Raw genomic sequence first — 24,312 nt, 5'->3', positions numbered from 1 at the left:
CCGTTCATCTCGCTGCTGCTGTTAGTTGTCATTTCAGCATGCACCAGATGCAACCCCCTTGACACCTCCAATCAGCAGCAATTGGACTCTGACAGCAGGTTGATACAGACTGCATGGCTACCAGTAATTACTATGAAAGACCCAGTCGCAAGAGACTCATCTAATAGGGAGATATTATTACATTCATATAAAAATTGTTGAATTTGCATTCACAAACTGGCTGTTATGTTTGAACTTCACTGCATTTGCATGTAAGTTCTTTGAGCGAATCAGATATCTTTGTTTCCAAGCAATCGCATGAGCTCACCCTCGGAGGGAATACTCTTACGTAATACACAGGTCAGGAACGGGGTGTAGAGAGAAAGTAGTATACATGTCAGATAAGATAATGTAAGAATTGGTTGTCCAAACATTTGACTTGTGCATGTTGGGGTTGGAAGCAGAAAAGCATGCCTAGTGTTAGAAATTATAGTGTGTGTGATATTACACATTTTGATTGTTTTTTGTGATATAAATTAGACTTATAATAGACGTGTGTGTATATATACATTTTATATCTTGTACATCATCCAATTCTGTACACAAGACATCCATTCTATTCCGTCTACCCAGAGACAGAATAGAGAGGCGTTTGTTTTGGGAGGTTTTCCTGTGTCGAAGGTTTCATGCCAGAGAATGTTGCATGTTTACAGTTTGAAGGGCTCTGTGCTGCCATATAAAATTAGTTGAATATTATGTTTATGATGTTATAATTAGGATATTAGAAATATGAAGAATGATGTCATGTTGGTAGTATTAGTAATTATTAGTAATATGATGTGTTATAACATGTTATGTGCTAGGTATTGAATGATTAATGTGATTTGTTATACAACATCACATATTGTGTTTACTCAAAGAAGCTTTAGGCAAAGGTATAATCATTGAATGTGTTGTGTTATTGATGGAGTTGAGGATTATTTAGGTCAGTGAGGGATTGCAGATTCGATATTAACCTTTTTGACGCCGTAGGCTGGTTTTGGCCTCAGCTTCGAAAATAGCACACCCATTATAAAAAGTTGGCTGGCTTAAGATCATTCATTTCTTTATAAATTGACTTCACATTGGCCAATTCGCGTCACTCCAACACTCCATACATATCGATGTATTTAATTAGCCTGAATATGATGAAAGTCCTGCGCAAATGATCAACAACTTTCCCAGGCATTAACACGGAAAAACGGGTAGACCATCACATGACGCGCAAGATTTTTGATTGGCTCAAAAAATTGATGATTTTGTTTATTTTCGAGGACATAAGGACGAACACATTTACTTTGTCTGTTTTTCCGCTAAGGAACTCACTTATCATCCTGCAGCTTAAAACAACTGATCTGAAGATCTGTTTGAAACACTGACTGTGGCCACCAAAAAGTAAGAGGCTGGTTTTCTGGGACGATTAACGTAAGCATGTTTATAACAATTTATAGGCTATGTTTAAATTCTCCTACTGGAGATTTGAGGTCACTGAATGTTACCAACAGAATAGTTTTAGATTATTCACCATTCATTCAGTGAACAAAAAGTTGGAATTGGATCAGTTAAAAGGCTGGAGCCACACTCTGGGCTGTACGCCGACAGTCGGGTGAGAGACTGACAATCTCCTGGACCTCTCTGTGAGATCTGCCTTGTTTTTTTCTTTCTTATGTTTAGCCATATTGTGTTGTTAACCAACAACCCATAACCACATACACATAGTGTTTATGTTTAATAATAAGTAGAGTTGTCCTTCCTGTTTTCCTTCTTTGTCCTGTTTCAATTACTACACAGACATACACACACACACACACACACACACACACACACACACACACACACACACTATATTCTCACCTCTAAAACGTGTTCGGTTTGTTGCTCACGGTCAAGTTTCCTTGAGGTTGTAGTGATCAAACCTGAGTCAGAAAAGAGCAGAAAAAACAATGATATCGTAGTTGGTTCTAGTTGTTAGACACTGTAGCTTTTTCTACTAACGTTGAATGACAGAAATCCCAAATGTGGTTATTGGTGATGTATTGTGTTAGCTTGCTGCTTGAGTAGTAAAGAGGAAAGATGGAGATGTTCTAAAGATCCTGCATGGGTTCAATTAACATCATACCATCATGCACTTGGATGCTAGAATCTTGACATATTTTAGGATAATCATTAATATACATTGAAAATAAGAGTGGCCCCTATACTAGACTCTTTTCGGAACTCTACTATACAACTAGCTATTGACGAACACGACCCACCAACTCTAGTATATTGTTATCTCTTATTCTGTAGGATTCCATCCAGGTCATGACATCGATTGATTGGGTCAAATAATGTCTTAAAATGAATAAAATTATTCCTCCAACAACAGAAATTTGTAACTAAGATCATTTTTCTTTTATTTATTTGGTGTGAAGAAAACTCAACTGTTAAACAACAGTCTAACTGATCACTAACTACCTTTTCTGAAATGTTAGAAGCTTCAAGGAGGATGCTAATAGGTCTAAAATAAATAAAAGATCGTTATTGATCAGATGAGTTAAATGACTAAATCTGCATTCATGAGGATTGATAGCATTTCATTATGGAATTTGAGTTTGGCCGTTTTAAATGAGCATTATTATTTTTTTAACCAGGTTGGATAGGTTCTCATCAAGTATAACCAGACCCGTAAGGTAACCCATGCTATGACAGAACACAATCTTTAGCCAATCAGCCCTCCGGGGATAACCACATTCAGCTGCAGGCCATGTGCTTATAAGGGATGAGAGTTCAATCATTATCATTCAGACCCAAAGTTATATGTATTGATGCTTTGGAGATAAATAAATACACTTGTAAGATTGAATTGAATTCAATCTAGTAATTCTACAAATGAAAAAGGCTGGTGTATTTTGTTAGATATTATAAATATTTAATATGATTAATTATTGACAGCTGCTAACTTTGATAACAAAAATATTCCCACGTAGTCCTCACTTCTGGTCATCATACTGTAGCTGTGCGGTTAGTTTTGCTTTATCCAGGAAAAATAATTTAGAATTGGCATTTTACATTTAAAAAAGCAAATAGTCTCTCCCGCAGCTGTAAGAACATTCAAAAAAATAAAAACGGAACTTTTTAAAGTCTGTGACAGGCATTTTGGAGAAGAAATACAAAAGAATGAAGAGCATGAAATTTGTGGAGGAGAAGAATGGAGGGAGTGCAAGATGGCTGCCGGACTAGATATGACCAATAGAGATGATATACTGGCTTGATTAATCCACCACATGTAACACAATCAGAAATTCTTGGTACCCTCCAAAGAACTTGATTTAAACAGTACTTTTTTAGTATTTCATTTTTACATTCCATTAATACTTTTGACATGAGAAGATACTTATTTATTATTAGAGTATCCATTATTCATAATTCATCTAGTTTAATTTTAAACCTGGCGATAAATATTGTTGAAATATTTTCCAATTGAACTTTCTATATTTGATCTGACATGCAGAGATTAATACAACTACTTTTTTTTCAATATAGAGTAAATTATAGAACGAGTGAGAAAATTATTGTCATGCTCCATACGCTTCTCTATAACAGGACCTCGCGGAATTTTAATTGGATAACCTTGGGTTATAAAAAGAGGAAATGGTATGATAATTTAAACTATAACGTTATCAGGCAACTGGAATCTCTAAACCATCCGTCAATGACATAATACTATTCATATTCCTAAATACATGATATTTAAATAAACCTGATGGTTAATAAAAAAGAGTCAATACAAATGCATCAGTTAAATTGATCTGTGATCAAACATCTGTAAATGTTTCTGAATACAACAAATGTTACTCTTTGTAGGTATGATGCCCCGAGTCCAGACTGTCAGTCAATGATACAATCAGAGAGAAACCTATTCAATGATAACATAACTTGAATTGCTACATCAGACATTAGACTGACTTGTTAACGATCGTAGAACATCTAACTGCAGTTTTTGCATCTGTTAGAGCAAATTTATTTGATTAAAGAAGGAAGAGGAGGTGACAACTACAACAACTACACAACACACTCACTCACACACACAGAGGATCTGTTGATAACTGTATCTCTGTGTCCATCCTGGTGTCACGGATGACAACACAAACACACTAATAAACCAATTCTGACCTGAAGATATTAGTGATTATTATAAAAAACACCCATATATTAAGACCCAGACATGCTTACACATATAATTAGATGCTGAAGATAATATTCCATCCATCCATCCATTTTCAACGGCTTATCCGGGGTCGGGTCGCGGGGGCAACAGCTCCAGCAGGGGAGCTTTCCGGCTCAGCTCTCTTTTCGTCACAACGGTGCGGTAAAGCGAGTGCAATACCGCTCCCGCTGCTCCGATTCTCCGGCCAAACTCACACTCCATCTTCCCCTCACTCGTGAACAAGACCCCGAGGTACTTGAACTCCTTCACTTGGGCTAAGGACACATTCCCTACCTGGAGTAGGCAATCCATCGGTTTCCTGCTGAGAACCATGGCCTCACATTTAGAGGTGCTAATCCTCATCCCGACCGCTTCACACTCTACTGCGAAACGCTCCAGTGAGAGTCACAGACGGAAGATGCCATCAGGACCACATCATCTGCAAAAAGCAGCGATGAGATCCGCAGCCCCCCGAACTGTAGACCCTCCTCCCCCCGACTACGCCTCGATATCCTGTCCATGAAAACCACAAACAAGATTGGTGACAAGGTGCAGCCCTGGCGAAGGCCAACCCCCACCGGAAACGCCTTCGACTTACTGCCGAGCACCCGAACACAGCTCTCGCTTTGGGCGTACAAGGATTGGATGACCCCAAGCAAGGACCCCCTCACCCCGTACTCCCGCAGCACCTCCCACAGTATCTCTCGGGGGACCCGGTCATACGCCTTCTCAAAGTCCACAAAACACATGTAGACTGGATAAGCATACTCCCAAGTATGCTTATCCAAGTATCCCAAGCCCCCTCTATGATCCTGGAAAGAGTGAAGAGCTGGTCCGTTGTTCCACGACCAGGACGAAAACCGCATTGTTCCTCTTCAATCCTTGGTTTGACTATCGGCCGAACCCTCCTTTCCAGCACCTTAAGAGTAGACTTTACCCGGGAGGCTGAGTAGTGTGATACCCCTGTAATTGGCACACACTCTCTGGTCCCCCTTTTTGAAGAGGGGTACCACCACCCCGGTCTGCCACTCTTTTGGCACTGTCCCAGATTTCCACGCAATGTTGAAAAGCGTGAAGATAATATTGCAAAATGATATTAAACCTATTCACAATTCATCTTCTCTTACCACACACTGGCACTCACACCATCTGTTGTGATATTACTCCCAAGCTCGTGACAGAAACCTATGTAACAAAAATCAATAACATTTTTGGCAACGTCATGTTAAATTGTTGCAGCAGTACTTGTGTTGAACTTTTAACCTGAATGACCCAAAGCTTTGTTTTATTTTGTTAAAAAAAGCATTTTCTTATCAATCAATATCATGAATAATAAATTGATGAATTACAATAATACATTTGTTATGCAATGAGGGAAGGCAAACAACTTATTTGACAATGTTGAAATACTTGAAAGGGTTTAATGCAAACAAATATTGATTGAAGCAGAATATTTTATACCCTGAAGTTAGGTAATCCTATTTTATGCATATTCATTTCATGTTCTCTATGATATTGTACAGTTTTAATATATGAAATTATGTTTGTTGAATGTACCATTCAGCCAGGGTGATGTTTTTTTTTTGCATCATCATTTATAAAGGTCCCTGTTTCTGCCAGTCCAAACTTAAACTTAAACAAAAGTCGTGAGTTTTCAAACTAAAACCGCATTAAGCATTTTCAAATGACTTGGCTTGTCTAAATAGCCAAAATTGTTTTAAGCTATTGATTTTAAAACAAAAATAGAGTAGAGTGGATGTAGCCTCAGGACCCTCTGAAAACCTCATTATCTAAATTGCAGAAGATCCCATTTTTCTCTAAAAAATATTTTTAGTGGTTTCGGTTTAGGCAACCTTCAGCTTTGGAAGATGTTCACGTCACAAAGCATGTTTTTGCATGCTCTCAAATTGCCTCATGACTAACAGCGCACTGGTTTACAGTTAACAATTATCCCCAAATTCCTCATGACATGCATTGACATTAAAACAGTGTTGTTTGTGTGTATATGTGTATGTGTGTCTGTGTCGTTAAATACCAAATAGACGCGTTTGTGGTGAATTAAGGGCATATTGCTTCCCCCGTACTGACAATTTACTTGCATAGCAAACATAAATAGAATGACGGGGTGATTTAACAGCAGAGGATCAGAACCCTAGTCAGTGGCTTAGTAGACCATATCACTTAGCACTAGGCTACTGGCTTTGCTGTACAAACACATTCAAAATTATTTAGGATCACCTCATTCAAGGCACTTGTACTAGTGCCGATTACACAACATTTGCTGCACAGAGAAGTACAAAGATGTGAAGTATACACCTTTCTGATTGTATAGAGGTCTGGCATATTCTGCAAACTGAACAAACTAAATATGTCTCTGCATGGCAAGGATACCAGCATTTAAACCTGTATGACAACGTAAGTGGCTTCCTAAAGAGAGCAGAGCTATGGAGCATGGACACTGCACAGAACTGCGTGCATATATAAAACATTATACATACTCATCTGAAACACTTACACGTACATATGAGAAACACACGCGCATACATATACACATACATATGAAATGCTTACATGCATCTGTGAAAGTGAAAAATGTATATGTATCTATCTGAAACACTCATGCATGCACAAATGAAAAAATTGTAGAATTGTTGAACACTCACATATTCATAAAGGAATCTCTTGCACATGTTTCACATGTATTCATACGAGTAATCTCACTAGTGAATGTAAGAGCATCTCACTGGTGAGTATACATGAAATCTCACTGGCATACGGAAGGCATCTCACTTAAATCCGAAGGTGGTTGCAAAGAGGGTAGGTTTTGAACATTGGAACGCCCATCCTTAATATGCTTTTAAGTCCAGACTTGTCCGTCCTTGTGTAGGTCCAAGTTTATAAATACTACCAGTCATGGAATGTCATTTTAGGACTTTTTCAAGTTAGTTGTTCAAGCAACATTTCAGCGGGCGGTTTGTCAACATTAGGTCTTCGTAACAATTTGCTCCGAGGATGTCGGAGAAGGGAAGTGTAGTTAATGGGACCGTCTTACTCCTCCAGCATCAGGTGATCAGCCCACAGATAGCATCCTGTTCTCGGCCAGACTTCTGGGAAATGCTCCGCTTGTATCCACTTTTCCGTAGTGGTTAAACATAAGACACTATACTATAACTTTTAATGAGACTGGTGTTTGGTGTGTTTGGAGACAGGAGTTTGTTCAAAATTAGCAGATGGTTGGAAGGTCTTTGGGGGCGGACCTGTGGAAGGACTGTCAATTTGACCAGGGCCCCATCCACATATGTGGCTTTCTGGTTTCTTGCTCTTCTGAGTTTGCATCCCTAAGATTAAATGCACTTATTGTAAGTCGCTTTGGATAAAAGCGTCAGCTAAATGATATGCAATGTAATTTTGGTCTTTGATTTTGTCGGTCACCCCCGACAAAATCTCACTCAAAGGTTTTTGGAAAAGTTAAGAGCTCTGTTTTTAACGTTAAAACGTTTTTAGACGCGCATATATATATATACTGCTGTGTCATATACAACTACATATGAGAAGAGAGAGAGTTCTCCGAGATCACAAAGATCCGTTATGACCATGATCACAATGACTTCCTGTACGAGCGCCATTGATGCTGAAGACAAGAAATCATTTATTTACAAGAAAACCTTCTGGAGGCTGAACGTTACGTCCACTGTCTCACACACCCTCTCATGTCTCACACACTCTCTCATACTGTAGATGTTTGTACAGCGTAGCGATGGAGAGAACATCTGGAAAGCTGCTGCATGTCGTGCTCTGAATTGATGTCTGACTATGACCAATATATATATATACTGATTTGCCCATACACAGATTCACAGTTCTATATGGTCATCTACACACATACATATGATATATAAGCTGATACAGTACATATGTCCTCATAACTTCATTCGAATTAATTGGACTCTTTGGGCTTGTTCTTAACTACTTATTCTAAAAGAGTGGAGATCATTATTCTCATTAGATGATGATGCATTCCATGAAGCCTGCTGCCAGCAGGCACATAAGTATAATCTTCTTGATTAGAGTGATGAGGCACTTCAAATGAACCTATACATTTTCCCAATAACTAGGCATTCAACGTTAACGTTTGTGCAATTCTGTGTCGGGAGGTGTCCGTTTTTGCCATGATTATGTTTTTACAGTCTGTACACATGTGACATCTTCTGTCCAGAAACCCTCACATCGGCACAGGAAAAAATGACAAATCCTTCAATGAGGAGAATAAAGGGGCATATAGGACTGTAACTGTGATTACAGCTTCCTTCCCGAGTTCCCTGTTAGCATGCATTTAGTTAGACGACGCCTGTCTGACTGACCTCTCTCAGTGGATGTCCGCCCACCATCTGAAAATCAACCCGACAAGACTGAACTACTTCTCTTTCCGGGAAAAGACTCTCCGACCCAGGACCTGACGATCAACTTTGGCAACTCCGTGCTAATGGCCACTTTAACCGCTAGGAACCTCGGCGTCAACAGCCAACTCTCCCTGACTCCCAACATTACTGTGACAACACGATCCTGTAGATACACGCTCTACAACATCAGCAAACTAAAGACATCTTCCGCCGCCAACTAAAGACACACCTCTTCAGACTCTACCTCGAGTAAAAGACTAACAAATTGTAACACTTAAATTGTACTTATAACGCCTCTCATCTATAGCAAATTGTAAATTGGCTTATTTGAGGAAATTGCACTTTCTTGTTTCTTGTTCTTCTAAGTTTGAATGCACTTATTGGCAAAAGGTTGTTCTGATTTTTCCCATTACTGGTAAGTCTAGTGCAGAGGACCGTGGAACTGGCGGACCATGGTCCGGGTCCGGACCCAGAAACCGTCCCATCCAGACACGGACCTAAAGCTAAAACAGACGGTTGTGGATTAAAACCTGACGGGGGACTTTTTGACTGACGCAGCTTTGGTTGTCTCTAAATAAGTGGTTTAGAGCACAAACCAATAGCATTTGAGGTAAGACATCCCACATGATACCACTCAACCAATCGAGTCTTTGCATTCCAGGCAGGATGATAGGATGACAGACAGCAAATCACAAATAAAAAGACAATACGAAGAAAATGACAAGTGAGACGGAGAAAGCGAAAGAGAGGGACAGTGAGAAACATAAGGAATAAATCGCGCTCTCCAAAAGGAAAGTGGAGCATGTAATCCAGAATGGATGGACTAGTGGTTTCATACTTCCCACTGGAGCATTAAACAAGTATGTCTCATATGCTTAGAAAACAAAAGTTACTGTAAGTACCAAACCATTTTCTTATGGATGGATACCATGAATACCATGTCTCTTTCGCTGTCCCGCTATCCTTCCTTCACCTTCCCTCTATCTCTCTCCCTCCCTCTATCTTGTTCTCTCTCTCTCTGTCTGCCTGCTGTGCTCGTCCGCTTGTAACCTGACCCTCTAAGGGGGCGTGATTCTAACACAACACATATTAAGTCTCATGTCATTTTCACTTTTTTTTTACCATGGCTGTGTGTCAGGATGGTAACGCGACCCCCCCTGTCGGCCCACCACAATTGCCAGTTGGGAAGCCCGGCCCTATGTAATGGATTGTCCTGTCTGCCTGTGGTTTTTGCAGTAGTTGAGTTGAGTAGTTAAGCACATGTCGAGCTCCAAACTCCAATGGAGTTTTAAGAAAAAAGTAGAAAAAAACACTAACCCTAGCATGACGCTAACATGGTGCTAGCTAGCATTGCACTAGTAATAACAGGACACAACTGCTGACAAGTGGCTGAGGTTAATCACTATTAATGGAGAGACACAGAAGAGGTTCAGGTACATCTTCAATTTAATTCATAGTAATGTTTGTGCATTTAACTTGGATGAGGACCACCACACTGATTATGAGCCTCTTAATGTATGAGTAACAGGAAGACAAACAGTTTGTGTGTATTTGGAATGTAGTCCTATCCAATAAAATATTAACTGTTTAATTGTTACTGTATCCAACCTCTCTTATGAAGAGGAAACCATTATAAAGCTAATGCAGTGTGATGTAACAACAGCAACAACCTGAATTAAATGTTCACCTCAGCAACGTTTTATGTGTTTCTTCCATCCAATATGAATACTAATTAGATATACACCTGTTAGTGTAATCCAGTAGTTCAGCAGCACAGCAAACTACAGCTCCTCTTCATCTGCTTTAGAAAGATGTTTGACTGTATAATAATTTTGATCTGAACTGATTGAGATATTTTTCGTAGTTTATGTCTTGTATATAATATATTTACTCTGGTGCTTTATTATATATATATGTATAATATATATATATATAATTCTTGAGTTTAAATGAAAACGAAACAAAACTATTAAAATGCATTAACAAGACCAAGTCATCAAGTCAGCTGCTGTTCCAATTGCAGAACGTCTATTCTCTCGGGAATGCAATGACAACTGGGAATAAAAGGTAAACTTTGATTGGATACTCTAAACGTTCAACTTGACGATTCAGATAGATAGCCTTTGTGGCTAGTCTTCACTTGCCTGCTTGGCCAACTTATGCACAGGCACCTGCGGGCAGGCTAGGCCACACTCTTAAAATTTCGGGGGGGGGGGGGTTTCTAGTTAAAAGTATTGTTTTTTTGTTGTTAGAACTCAGTGTCTGAGTCCCGCTTCCGGCCACGCTACCCAGGCCGCTGTGACAACAGCTTCCCTAATTTGCAATTTATAAACTCTTAACTGGCCAGAGAATTGAACCTGAAGTAATGTTTTTTACTAACTGGTAGTTAGGCTGAAACTACCATCTTCTATGTTGGCTACCTTGAATCATTACTGAATCTAAAAGAAGAGCAATTCATCATTTTCAGCAGTCAGGCAATGTCGAGATTGAGTAGAATGCTAATACCCACACAGTCAAACACCATTACTTACCAGAGCGGGTGTTGATGGTAAAGAAGTTCTGTGGATTTCCGCTTGTGATACGGTAGTTGAGCCTGTCAGAGGCAGATGGGGGCACTGCATCAGGGTCCTGCGCCTCGATCTGGATCACAGAAAGATCCCGGGGAGAGTTCTCGGGCACTGAAGGCCGATAGAGTGGCTCTGAGGTCAGTGGGGCATTATCATTAACATCCTCCACCTGGATGAACACCTCAATAGTAGCAAACTGGGGAACCACGCCGTGGTCACTGGCATACACTGTTAACCAATAAGAGTCCTTGGTCTCCCGGTCCAACATATCTGTAGTGTAGATAACCCCTGGTGGAGGAAGAGACAAAAAGAGCAATTTGTTCAGGTTATTTAACTCAGTTTATTTAGTCATTACCCACCCACTGCTTGGAGGGAGTAAGGAACTGGCTGAGGAGTATGCACTCTTGTTTCTATAGTTTTGCTCAGAGCCAATCACTGCAGGCAGCTTCAATCCGTACAGCCAGCTCCAAACACAATGTAACTCAGTCGGACAGTGTCAGGGGACGGCGTTCAGGGGGGATCAGGGGGATCAGCTGTAATTGCTCTGTGAGCATTGTGCATAACCGCAGTGATTATTGATCTAATGAAGCACTGGTATTGGTATTAAAGGGAACTGGCATTAGTACTGGCATTGTCATTTTTTAAACAAAACCCTGCAAACGAAACATAAGCACTATAAAATATTAATTTCTGCTTTGCATGGTCACTGCCTGCGTTCGTTGTGGATGAAACTTCCTTGCAGAATAGCTGTGTGTGTTTGCAGTAGTGTCCATAAAGATAACCGTGCAGCTGCTGCCAGCCCTTCTTTTGATATAGTTTGGCTTTCAGACCGGCCAGAATCCCTCATTTAATTATACATGTCTGAATGAAATGTATACATTTCAGACAGAAAAAGGTTTGTTTTTTTACTTGTTTCATGGCAGATTCACTTTCTCCTAGCTTTCCAGATTTCATTTCTGTATCCTTTATTTTATGTGGGATCAAACGACTGATCTTTTGATTGGAAAACAAACTCATACATGCACTCACAAATGTATATTTGTAGCATTTAGCCATTCCATTTGCCTCAGTATTTTAATAGAGAAACTCGTAGGAAATGTAGTGTTGCTGCTGCCACTTCCAGGATGAACCTGGAGAAATTAAAATAAACCCAAGCAGCACTGCCCTTATTACCATGTTCTGCCTGGTATAAACACGCTTGTGTGTGCTTTTGTGTGTGGTGATTTATTTTTCCAGAGTGGAGATAAATGTTTGACAGCGATGGGGAGAAAGTCAAGTGCTTCAAGGGCAAATCATTTTAAGAGTAGCTTATCTCCAAATCCATGTTTTTGAGTTACCGTGACAAATTACTTGCAAAGTAATTTCATTTCATCTTTGATTGATTCTGCGGTCTACTCTATTTACTATGAAAGCGGTATTTTCCACATGCCAATTGAAGGATTTTGGATAGCAGAAACCAGGGGTGTTGTTAAGCCACCATTTTAGGGCGGAGGCTCCCTAAAATGTCCCAAATAATTTGTCATTATTGGCTTTAATTTATTGGCTAATAATTTACGTTTCTCACATGGACAACTTATTTATAACTCTTTATATAACTGTATATGTCCTCTCCCTTCAAATTGCAATTCGAAAGCCTATCATCATACTTACTTTATACTACTATATAAAGCCCGGGCAGGGGACCATGGGGAGGCTGCTGTATTGGTTTTCTTATTCTGCCAAATAACGTTTCTGTCATCCACCACAGCCAGGATTCCTACAGCTAACAAGGTGTTTAGCTCAAAGTAAATGATGCACAGAGTCAAATTGTAATTAAAGATATTTACAGAATGTGGCCATCTGTAATTGTTAATGACGGTTACCTGCTTACATTTATAGTGGAGAGAAATAGTTTTAAAAAAATCATACAATGTGATTTTGTGGATTTTTGTTTTAGATTCCGTCACTCACAGTTGAAGAGTAACTATGATAGAAATTACAGACTCTTACATGCTTTGTAAGTTGAAAAACCTGCAAAATCTGCAGTGTATCAAATACTTGTTTTCCTCACTGTAGGTTTACTTGAGGATATGAAAGGGAATATTGTAGTGGGCTATGTTAACACTAAGCTAGCTTGTTGTTAAAAACAGTCTCCAGTGAACGAGCGAATTTGAGATACAAGAAATAACTATTGACATCTCTCTATCTTTTGCATTGATAGCTTACTTAAACAATAATGTAATTATAGAATGTTGTTGTTTATAATCAGTTAATGCCAGTGAAAACTATTATGTTATAGTGTCCCGCGTAACGCTATTGTATCGATATATCATACAATTCAATCAAAGCAGTTGCTGGTTCTGCTTCTCACGGTGTAGTTATTTCCTGTCTTATTTTGTAGTTTCTGCTTCTCTCCCTGGGTAACTTCACTTCCTGCCTTGTCCTGTCATCCCCCTGTGATTGTCTGATTGTTTCCACCTGTGTCCAATCACCTGCACCTCCCTAGTGTATTTAAGCTGTGTGTGTCTCTTGTCACGTCATTGTCTATGGTCCTGGATGTACCTTGTTTCTGCCTGCCTTTTTTCCCCTTGGTTCCTGTGTGTGTTTTTCCCGTTGGCCTTTTGCTTTTTGACTATTAAAGTCTTTTTGTTTTCTCAATCTGTGTTCGAGTCCTGCCTCCCCGCACCTCTGACACTGCTTTATGAATATGTGTAGGGGGTGCTATGGAGCCAAAAAGCTAATTGGAAGCATCGAGATCATATGAAGTAACTTTAGTAAGTTTAGTAATGATCGGAGCATATTTTGTCCCTAAAAAGCCCCTCCGTTTGGTCTGTGACTGCTGGTGGGTTTGCTCCACCAACATTTGAAGTGGCTATGACAAAATCCTAGGGAGGAGTTCGGCAGCGTCTAGAAAGTGCGAAAAATAGATGAAATATTCACAAAAATATATAAATATCAAAAAACTGACTTGACTGGGAGCGTTGTCCCAGGATTCTTTTTTTAAGTATCCCTGTTGTACATATGTCCAGAAATTGTCATACATGTCAAACAGAGCGCTTGGGCTGTTTCATTGAAAACCCTATGGGGCCCTATGGAGGCAATTTATTGTTTTTGAGCCAAAACTCCACAGCAGCTCTTTAATGTCATCACCTAGGAAAATGACAGAGTTTTTCAAGACTTTTGGAGTTTGCCAAGGCACCGAAATATCTGCTTGAACTTTCATGCGAAGCTAGTGTTGTCACGGCAACAAGGTTTTTCACTGGGAGCTATTTTCAGACTTATGGCGTATCTGCACAAATTTGAGGTCAATTAGATTAAATGGCCAGGAATTGCATTTCCCTATATCAATAGGTGGCGCTATAGTTTTTTGAAAATCACTGCATAGGAATACTAAGGCTAGTTGCACGAAAACATTTGATACCTAACTTTTGATTTTCATAACTTTTGCCCACACAGGTGTTAGTATCAATTTTAATTTGAAATAGATCGGATTTAAACTCTCGGATGAGTTTGTTCATTTCTAAATCCAAAATACGCTGGAAATTGCAAAAAACAAGAAAAAATTCAGAGAATGACTGCAGCGCCCCCAAATGTTCAAATATTCTGGAAAAATGAGGGTATGCTCAAGGACTCAATGTGAACATATCCTAGAGATTTGGTGAGGATAATTAAGGACCAATTACTTTTGAGGCCATACCCCTTACAAACGTCATTGGTCATTGGACCATTACTGCATACCATGATTTACTTTTGAGTATATCCAAGAGTAATTTGGCAAAAATTTCCATTTTTTTATCCCCAAAATGCGCAATGAGTTTTTTTAACATGTTCAAAAAAAATTGGCCTCAAAAGTGCAAGACTAGATAGGCTACAACATCTTCATGCACCAGTTTGATTATTTGCCATTTCATGCCAAGGAAAAGTTCCATGTTTACCACAGCACAGCTTGCTTGGAGCGTTCAATGTCAGTACTGTAAAACTTAATTAATGTTGAAAATATTTGTTTCAATCACTGAATGAAGCCTGCCATATTTGGGACAAGAATCGCGAACTTTTGATCAGCATTTGTTTTTTGTTGTCGTTCATTTAAACCGCTATGCAGAGAGCGCGACGGTGCGGGAGAGAGAGAGAGAGTGTGTGCGAGAGGCCAAGGTCTGCGGTCTTGGGTATTAGTTAATTTACTTTTATTTTTTGTGATGGTAATATGTTGTTAAATATGTTTAAACTTGAATACATAAATAAATTACCTATACAAGTAGTTTTGTCTCGTTGTATTAATTTGTCCTTTTATTGACGTGCCTAATGCGCAACCAGATATTCGAATATATTGTGTTTTTAAAGAGAATATTCAAACGTCATTTTTGAGCAATTTTGACAGCCCTAATGCCAGGGGTCTCTGTCCACCAGCGTACAGAGAGTGCGCGAGCTCCCCGCAAAAAATTGTCTAACATGAAACTGGTCTGTGACCCCAAAAAAGTTGGGCACCCCTGTTATGCCACACACTCTACACTGCACACTGCACACAGCTCTACGCTGCACGTAGATTTTTAAGCAGAAAAGCACGCCTATCGGTGAAAATAATAAATAAATAAATATTAACTACATTAGATGTTTGATTAATAACTCCAATATGAATATGAACACAATTTATAGTTTATTTGTGCTGAGCAACTAATTCAATTATTTCACAGAACTGCACACTCTACATTGATTACTGTAGACTACACACCACTCTACACTACACACTAGACACTCTTAACTACACGGTGTACACCAGTGAGGGAGAGAAAGGCAGCAGGTAAGTGAAATTAAAGGTTGGGAGATGAAATACACACCATCATCTTTTTTTGCTCTGACGAAAATGAAAAAAGAACAATAAAACTCAACTCAACAGAGGGACAGAGGAAAGGGCATGCTGGGTAACTGAAGGCATGATATCAAGGGCGTAACCACGCATCCTTTGGGGGGTCATGTCCCGCCCGATATTGAGAAAATACCAATCTGTCCCCCCATTATACAGCAGAAAATATGTAAAATGGGTTTTCTTCCTCTTATGAACCATTTGTTAAGCGAAACGCACTGGGACTCTCTACGCCGCTTGCTCAGCGTAGCTGGCTGTAGTGTCCGCGCACTCCCCCCCCCCCGTCGACCGCCTCCCGTCGACCGTAGCGTCCAACTCCCCCTTTCTACAAGATTAAGCATGTGTCTTATACCTCACAGTCTGACTTGGTAGGTGTACAATATGTCAATCTTTGTTTTGTTCTTGTTTAATTAGCTTGTCCCGACACAACAGTCCATCCATCTCCATTCTCAAGTGGAAGGGAGGGGCTTAGTCGTATCCAGTCAGGTTTAGTGTATCAGAGAAATGCAGAAGCAATTTTGACTGAGAGGATTGGGAAGCTCTTTTGGACCACGCTAGAGAATGGTTTCCTGGGTCGGCAGGTGCTTCTGTAGACTGGTGCGGCAGCTTTTTCTTTCGGGTTGTGCCTGCTGTCCTTTACCCCCTCATCTTCCCCTCTGAATATTGCTTGAATTTGTGAGTACTCACTAACTTGCACGTGCCTTTTGGTTTATTGCTTGTATAAACAAGTGAAGCGGCGATTTAAGTTTTAGGCCAGTGGCGGCTGGTGTCATTTCTTTTTGGTAGGGCCAGCCAATCAGTTTCAGCAAATATCCCAGTATGATTCAATGCAAAAATGTATCAAACACACATTACTACTTTGCCAACAGTTTAACCTAATAAGGACCTAATCTTATTTATACAATTAGTATATTAAATATATATATATATATATATATATAAGGAGCTGAGGGGCAGAGTGGTGGAGGGGAGATATATTCGGGCGGGATATAGGCGGGCCACCTAAAACAAGCGTCAGAAATTGAACTCATCAAGATCAGGTGTGCCAGGAGACACACCTGGACCTCATGTGGTCGGGGCTACATAAGGAAGATGAAAGGAGTAGTGAAGGAGAAGACAGTTGGGGGAGAGGACCTTGGTAAACCGGATAGCGGCCCGGGACGCTTAAGTTGTGTTTAGATTTTGCTGGCTGATGGAATTACCGGAGTGATTTATTTTGTTTCTTTGAGGGATTGGTTAAAATGTCTCCGAAGACACCCTCTGCCTCTTGACTGCTGCGCAGCCATTTATTCACTATCCTCTGTTCCATCCTGTTACAATGTCCATCCATCCATCCATTGTCAGACCGCTTATCCTGCACACAGGGTCGCGGGGGGGCTGGAGTCCATCCCAGCCAACTTCGGGCGATAGACAGGGTACATCCTGGATTGGTCGCCAGCCAATCGCAGGGCAACACAGAGACACACAACCATTCACACTCACATTCACACAACTACGGGCAATTTAGAGTCACCAATTATCCTAATCCCCAGAGCACGTCTTTGGACTGTGGGAGGAAGCCGGAGAACCCGGAGAGAACCCACGCAGACACGGGGAGAACATGCAGACTCCACAGAGAAAGGCCACTGGGCGGAATCGAACCCAGGACCTTCTTGCTGTGAGGCAACAGTGCTAATCACCGCGCCACCGTGCCGCCCCCCTGTTACAATGTGTGTATATATATATATATACATATAATTTAGTAGTATGATGTAAAAACCATATTGTAAATAATACAAATATTATGAATATCATAATAAATGTCATATATAAATGTATTTATATGAAATCTAATAGAACATTATATATATATATATATATATATGAACCTAATCAGTGAGCATGACTTACTCCGTCGTCATGCTGGGTAGTGATGTTAACTTGCCACAATACGGCTAGCTTGACGGAGTTATGTGTGTGTGTCTTGCTGTTTTCTTATTGTTTTCCGACAAGTGTTTCATGTCCCTTACTCCTGTATCTGTCCATGCTGGATTCTGTCATCGATAGCAAAATACGGCATTAGCATGACTGCCTACTGCTAGCCAAACCTTCCGGATGTGCGGCTTCCTTTCACGCTAGTTCGTTGTGTGATTGCGAAGTCAGGTTGATCTGAGACCTGTTGTTTTACATCTAGCTTGTCTGCCAAAGTTCTTCCCTTGGGTTTTGGAGGGGAGATTTTACCAAATTTAGCTTGTGCTTCCATAGTCCGGTCGTTAAAAGGACACCTTGCAAGACTAGCCTTGACAAAAGCGCAGCCTGGGGCCATTCCTACGATGGCCTAAGGCTGAATCTATTCTAGGACGCTGATTGGCTAAATTATGTCACTCATTTATCTTTAATCAGTTATTGGCTGAACTGCTTCTTAGACATGTCTCTTAGGAGCCTGGCCCTAGCCCAGGTGTCATGCAGACAGCCGGAGAGGATGTGAAGGAAAATAAAAAAAAAAATTCAGAATTTTATTTTATAAATTACTGGGTATCACAAATACCCAAATAATGTATTTGTTAAATCTATATTTAATATAAAATAATTATTTATATATATATATATTTTCCTCTACGCTCCCAAGACACGACTCTGCAACAAGGATTTTGTATTGTTGTTTGCATAATAATTTTTATATAATAATTTTTTATAAATTTTTTTTTTTGCTTTTAAAGCGTGTTTGTGTCCAACAACCAAAAAGCTGGTTAAAAGTGGTTAAATATTAAAATATAACATAAAATGACTTAATAAAGTTACCTCATTAGAACTTTGCTAGATAACCCTAAGTATTGCCTGTTCAACTCCACAGACCAAATCGAGGACAACCGAGAAGAAAAGGGACATCAAATGAATAACAGGAATCAGAAGGACAAGAGGAGACAATAATGGTGTACTGCAGCAGCCACTGCCAAGGACAATGACATACTGCAGCGTATCATTCGCTTTGCTGAGAGGGTGATCGGCTTCAATCTGCCGTCCCTCCAAGACTTGTTTGCCTTTGCAGGTGTTTCAGTGAGAACGCAGATGTAAAACCTACAGTAATTTTGCATAGCGGGTCAACAAATAATACGTTTTGTAGTTGCTGTATAAAGAAAAAAATACATTTTCCGGATTTGATTTGGCCCTAGTAGAATGTGTATGTTATTATGCATTCATTATGATATGATAGACTACTATTTCTACTAGCTCAAAGAAAGTTTTTAATTTTAAGACGGGAGCATTATTTCAGATTGAGACATTTCTAGCAATATGAGTGGTATAAAACTGAAAAAACAATTGGGGAAAACCATAACTATTCTTCAACATTACATTACATGTCATTTGGCAACTTACAATAAGTGCATTTCAACCAATAAATAAATAAGCCGATCTACAACTTGCTATAGATAAGAGCCATTATAAGTCCAATTTTTTAGTCAAGGTAGATTCTGAAGAGGTGTCATGTCATCAGAGAGCTCATTCCACCATTTCAGCGCCAGGACAGAAAAGAGTCGTGATCTTGTCAAGTGCTTTGCTCTCAGTGAGGGAGGAACAAGCAGTTTGGCAGATGGAGAGCAGGTTGGGATGTAGGGTTTGACCATGTCCTAGATGTAGACTGGACCCAATCCATTCACAGCATAGTATGTGAGTGCCAATGTTTTTAACTGGATGTGGCCAGCCACCGCAGTGAAGAGAGTGGAGTAGTGTGGGAGAATTTCAGAAGGTTAAAGACCAGTCGAGCTGCTGCGTTCTGGATGGGCTGCAAAGGTTGAATGGCGATGGCAGGGAAACGAGAGAGTTACAATAGTCGAGACGCGAGATGACAAGAGCCTGAATCAGTACCTGCACCGCCTTCTGAGTGAGAAGGGGACGCATTCTTCTGATGTTGTAGAGCGTGTATCTACAGGATCGTATTGTTGCTGTAATGTTGGGAGTCAGGGAGAGTTGCCTGTCAAGTGTCACACCGAGGTTCCTGGCAGTCAAAGTGGGCGTTAACACAGAGTTGCCAAAGTTAACAGTCAGGTCCTTTTTGTAGGAGAATCATTTCCCAGAAAGAGAAGTAGTTTGTCTTGTCAGGGTTGATTTTCAGATGGTGTGCGAACATCCAATGAGAAAGCTGAGTGTCTGAGTGAGGGAAGATCTAGTTGGGTGTCATCGGCATAGCTGTGGTAGGAGAAGCCATGCGAGCGAATGACAGAGCCGAGAGAGTGGATGTAGAGAGAGAAGAGGAGGGGTCCCAGGACGGAATCCTGAGGAACTCCAGTAGTAAGAGGACACAGTTCCGACACAGATCTTCTCCTGGTAACCCGGTAAGTGCGGGTTAAGGTAGGATAAGAGAAGGGAGAGAGAAAAGCCTGAGACACCAAGTTCCTGAAAGGAGGAGATACGGATCTGATGGTTTACTGTGTCGAATGCAGCAGAAAGGTCCAGAAGGATAAGGACAGAGGAGAGAGAGGCGGCTCTAGCAGTGTGGAGTTGCTCTGAGACAGTGAAGAGAGCAGTCTCTGTGGAATGGCCTGCCTTGAAGCCTGACTGGTGGGGGCAAGGAGGTTGTTACGGTGGAGATAGGGGAGTTGGTTAAGGATAGCACGAGTTTTGGGACTGAGGGGTTCGAGGAGGTTGGAGAAGATAGAAAAGAGTTTTATGGGGTTAGAAAATGAAGACTCAATTCTAGATTGGTAGAAAGAGCTTTTGTCAGAGATTAAAACACAAGCAGGTCGTCAGGTTGTTTATATTTACGCCATTTCCTTTTGGATGTTCACATAGTGGCTTACTCGGCATGCACCGGTTCAGACAGCCACGGAGCCGGAAGGGATTTGCCGGCCTGTCGTGTCGTAACAGGACAGAGTCGAGAGGAGAGTCTCTGCGGCAGCGTTCGGATGTGAGAGTGAGAAAGTCATTTGAGGGGAGAGATGATAGAACAGAGGAGGCCGAAAAGGAGGGAGCGAGGGAGCGAATGTTGTGACGAACGTTCTACCATCTAACTTGCAGCTCTGATACCCTAATGTCTGTCTTATGAGCAACTCCACGGAGCTTGTCTTCACCGTTCTCAGTGGAGTTGTTCCATTACATTAATAATCCTGGGATAATGAGATAGGGCACACTTATTCTACGTCCACACGACAAGCAAAACAGCAACAGGCTAAATGTTATTGACATGCGGCTGCAAACTGACGACAATTGTCTCTGCATGGAACTCAACCATTGATTTTACAGTGCTCTGTTGAATTGACAGCAAATCGTAAACCTTTCAGGTCTTTCTCCAGATCTTTTGAAAAACATGAAGTGTTTTATGAAAGGCTTAAAATTATGGAGACCAAGTCACATTTGTGAAAAAAGGTGTCAAGAAAAGCCATCAGGATGGATAAAGGCAGAATGTCACTACTCCCCCCAACCTTTTTTTGCCTTACGGATCGGTTTCATGTTGAACAATATTTTGCAGACCAGTCAAATTACCGGGGAGAGGTTGTAGTCGTTGCTGCACAAGGCAAAAAAGCGTTTGATTGACGCTTGGTAAAAGTGTCAGGAGGGACAACCGCATGTAATTTGTAATTTTTCTTTCTCTGCGTGCTGCAGTACTGGTACCTCTCCGCCATCAAAGTGGTATCCCAGATACCGTACCTCCTTCCGTCCAACTGCGCACTTCTCTGGGTTTGCTGTGAGCCCTGCCTGCCTCCAACACCGCGGCCATCCACTGCTCATGCACAGCCATGTGGTTCTATGGGGGACAACGTCAACCAAGTAGGCAGCAGCATATGCAGCACGAGGATAAAAGCACCGGATCCATGATGCGTTGGAAGGTCGCTGGAGTAACAAACGGCCCAAAGCGTGGTGAATTGGTACAGACCAAATGAATTAGAGAAGGCTGTTTTTTCCTTGGTCTCTGAAGACAAAGGAATCTGCCAGTGGTTAAATTCAGTGTAGTAAAGAATCGTGCAGTGCCCCGTTGGTCCAGGAGTTTGTCGACCCGGGGCAGGTGGTAGGTGGTGTAGGTGACTATCGCAAACTTGTTAGTGTCACCGAGAGGCTGAGTAGGGGAGATAACCTATGGACGCGCTTCTTTCAATGAGGTCAAAAATCCAGTAACTGCATTTTTTTGTTGTTTTATTAGGGTCCTCGCTACGACTAGTCGTAGAGGAACCTATTGTATTTCAAGGAATTCTTCTTATTATTCTTTTCGCTAAGGCATTTTGCCTTTTTGGGGGCTTTATCATATTCAAAAAGTTGTTAAATTTGGCACGCATATCAGAACTGAAAATTCAGAAAATTTGATGGTTTTGGGGTCTCTCATTTGGGTACAAAGAAATGTCTCCATAGCGCCCCCTACAACGGTAAAAAAGTACCGCACTAGGCCAGTTTTTTCCTACAATTCCCAATTGACTTGAAATTTGGCACGCGTGTGCTCTTGGACATGCTCTACAAAAAAGTCATGGTAAGTCAATCATGGTATGCAAATGCGCCTAACTAGATTTTCCGCGATTGTGAAAAACACACTTTTTGCCCATTTCTCCTAAAACGCTATACATGTGCAATTCTCATGAAGTTTGTGTTTCCCTATGACTTTGAGGGCTGTGTTGTTGGGAGCCTTGTGCTCCTGGTAGGGTTAACTTTGGCAAAGTGGTCTCAGGGGAGGGGCCAGACTAAGAATGGTTCAAAAGACTGAAGAGGGAAGGAGTTACCCAGCCCGGAGGAAGCCTTGGGGCCCCATTTGGAGCCAGGCCCAGATGGAGGGCCCGACAGCGAGCATCTGGTACCCGGGCTTACTGTGGAGCCCGGCCGGGCACAGCCCGAAGGAGTGACGCGGCACCCCAAAACTCTACTCCCCATGGGCTCACCACCCGTGCGGGAAACCGATTGGGTCGGGTGCGCTGCTACAAGGATGGCAGTGACAGTGGGGGGTCTAGACGGAACAGACGCCAGGTGGGTGTGGAGATAATCATAAGTCCCCGGCTGAGTGCTGCTACATTGGAGTTTACCCAGGTGGACAAAAGGGTCGCCTCCCTACGCCTTCGGGTGGCGGGGGACTGACTGTTGTCTGTGCATATGCACCAAACAGCAGCTCAGAGTATTCAGCCTTTTTGGAGACCCTGAATGGACTCCTGCATGGGGCTCCAGTAGGTGATTCCATAGTCCTACTGCGAAACTTCAATGCGCATGTGGCCGACGATGGAGATAACTGGAGAGGCGTGATTGGGAGGAATGGCCTCCCTCATCTGAACCCGAGCGGTTTGTTACTGGACTTCTGTGTCAGTCATGGATTATCCATAACTAACACCATGTTTGAACATAAGGATGTTCATAAGTGTACGTAGTACCAGAACACCCTAGGCCAAAGATCAATAATCGATTTTGCAATCGTCTGATCTGAGGCCGCATGTTCTGGACACTCGTGTAAAGAGGGGCAGAGCTGTCAACTGATCACCATCTGTTGGTGAGCTGGGTCAGAGGATGGGGGAAGACTCGGGACAGAACCGGTAAACCCAAGCGTGTAGTGAGGGTGAACTGAGAACGTCTGGAGGAGGCCCCGGTCCAAAGGATTTTCAACTCACACCTCCGGCGGAGCTTCTCTCACATTCCTGTGTAGGTAGGGGACATTGAACCAAAGTGGTGTTTGTTCAAAACCTCCATTGCTGAAGCCGCGGCAGTGCGTTGTGGCCTCAAGGCCTCAGGTGCATCAAGGGGCGGTAACCCTTGAACCCCATGGTGGACACCGGTGGTCAAGGAGGCCATCTGGGTTATGATAGCCGGTGGGACTCCAGAGGCAGTTGCAGTGTACCGACAGGCTCAAAGGGCAGCAGCCTCTGCCGTGATGGAGGCAAAGCAGCGAGTATGGGAGGAGTTCGGGGTAACTATGGAGAAGGACTTTCGGTCGGCACCAAAGTGCTTCTGGAAGACCATCCGGCACCTCAGAAGGGGGAAACAGGGAACCATCCAAGCGGTGTACAGTAAGGATGGGACCCTGTTGACTGTGACTGAGGAGGTCATCGGGGCGGTGGAAGGAACACTTTGAGGAACTCCTGAATCCAACTACTACGCCCTCTTTGGTAGAGGCAGAGCTGGTGGCGGAGGAGGAATCATCATCAATTTGACTGGTGGAGGTCACTGAGGTTGTTAAACAACTCCGCAGTGGCAAAGACCCGGGGATTGATGAGATCCGTCCAGAGATGCTAAAAGCAATGGGTGTTGGGGGGCTGTCTTGCATCGCGTGGAGGTCTGGGACAGTGCCAAAAGTGTAGCAGCATGGGGTGGTGGTACCCCTCTTCAAAAAGGGGGACCAGAGAGTGTGTGCCATTT

The 24,312-nt window shown here is 41.7% G+C and overlaps 1 protein-coding gene across 11 annotated transcripts in view; it reads right to left on the bottom strand.

The window, feature by feature from the left end:
- Positions 1-24,312, bottom strand: part of LOC120829679 (protocadherin Fat 3) — a 119,645-nt gene that overhangs the window by 56,794 nt on the left and 38,539 nt on the right. For all 11 annotated transcript variants that reach the window (XM_040194001.2, XM_040194037.2, XM_040194071.2 and 8 more), the window contains exons 3-4: positions 11,139-11,462; positions 1,873-1,934 (exon numbers count right to left, since the gene is read on the bottom strand). In XM_040194001.2, the coding sequence (XP_040049935.2) occupies positions 1,873-1,934; positions 11,139-11,462 (386 nt within the window). The remainder of the gene's footprint in view (positions 1-1,872; positions 1,935-11,138; positions 11,463-24,312) is intronic.

This window comes from Gasterosteus aculeatus, chromosome 1 (genome assembly GCF_964276395.1).
Source record: "Gasterosteus aculeatus chromosome 1, fGasAcu3.hap1.1, whole genome shotgun sequence".
NCBI lineage: Eukaryota > Metazoa > Chordata > Actinopteri > Perciformes > Gasterosteidae > Gasterosteus > Gasterosteus aculeatus.
Note: the sequence above shows the minus strand (reverse complement) of the source record. Positions and strands in the feature narration are given on the sequence as shown.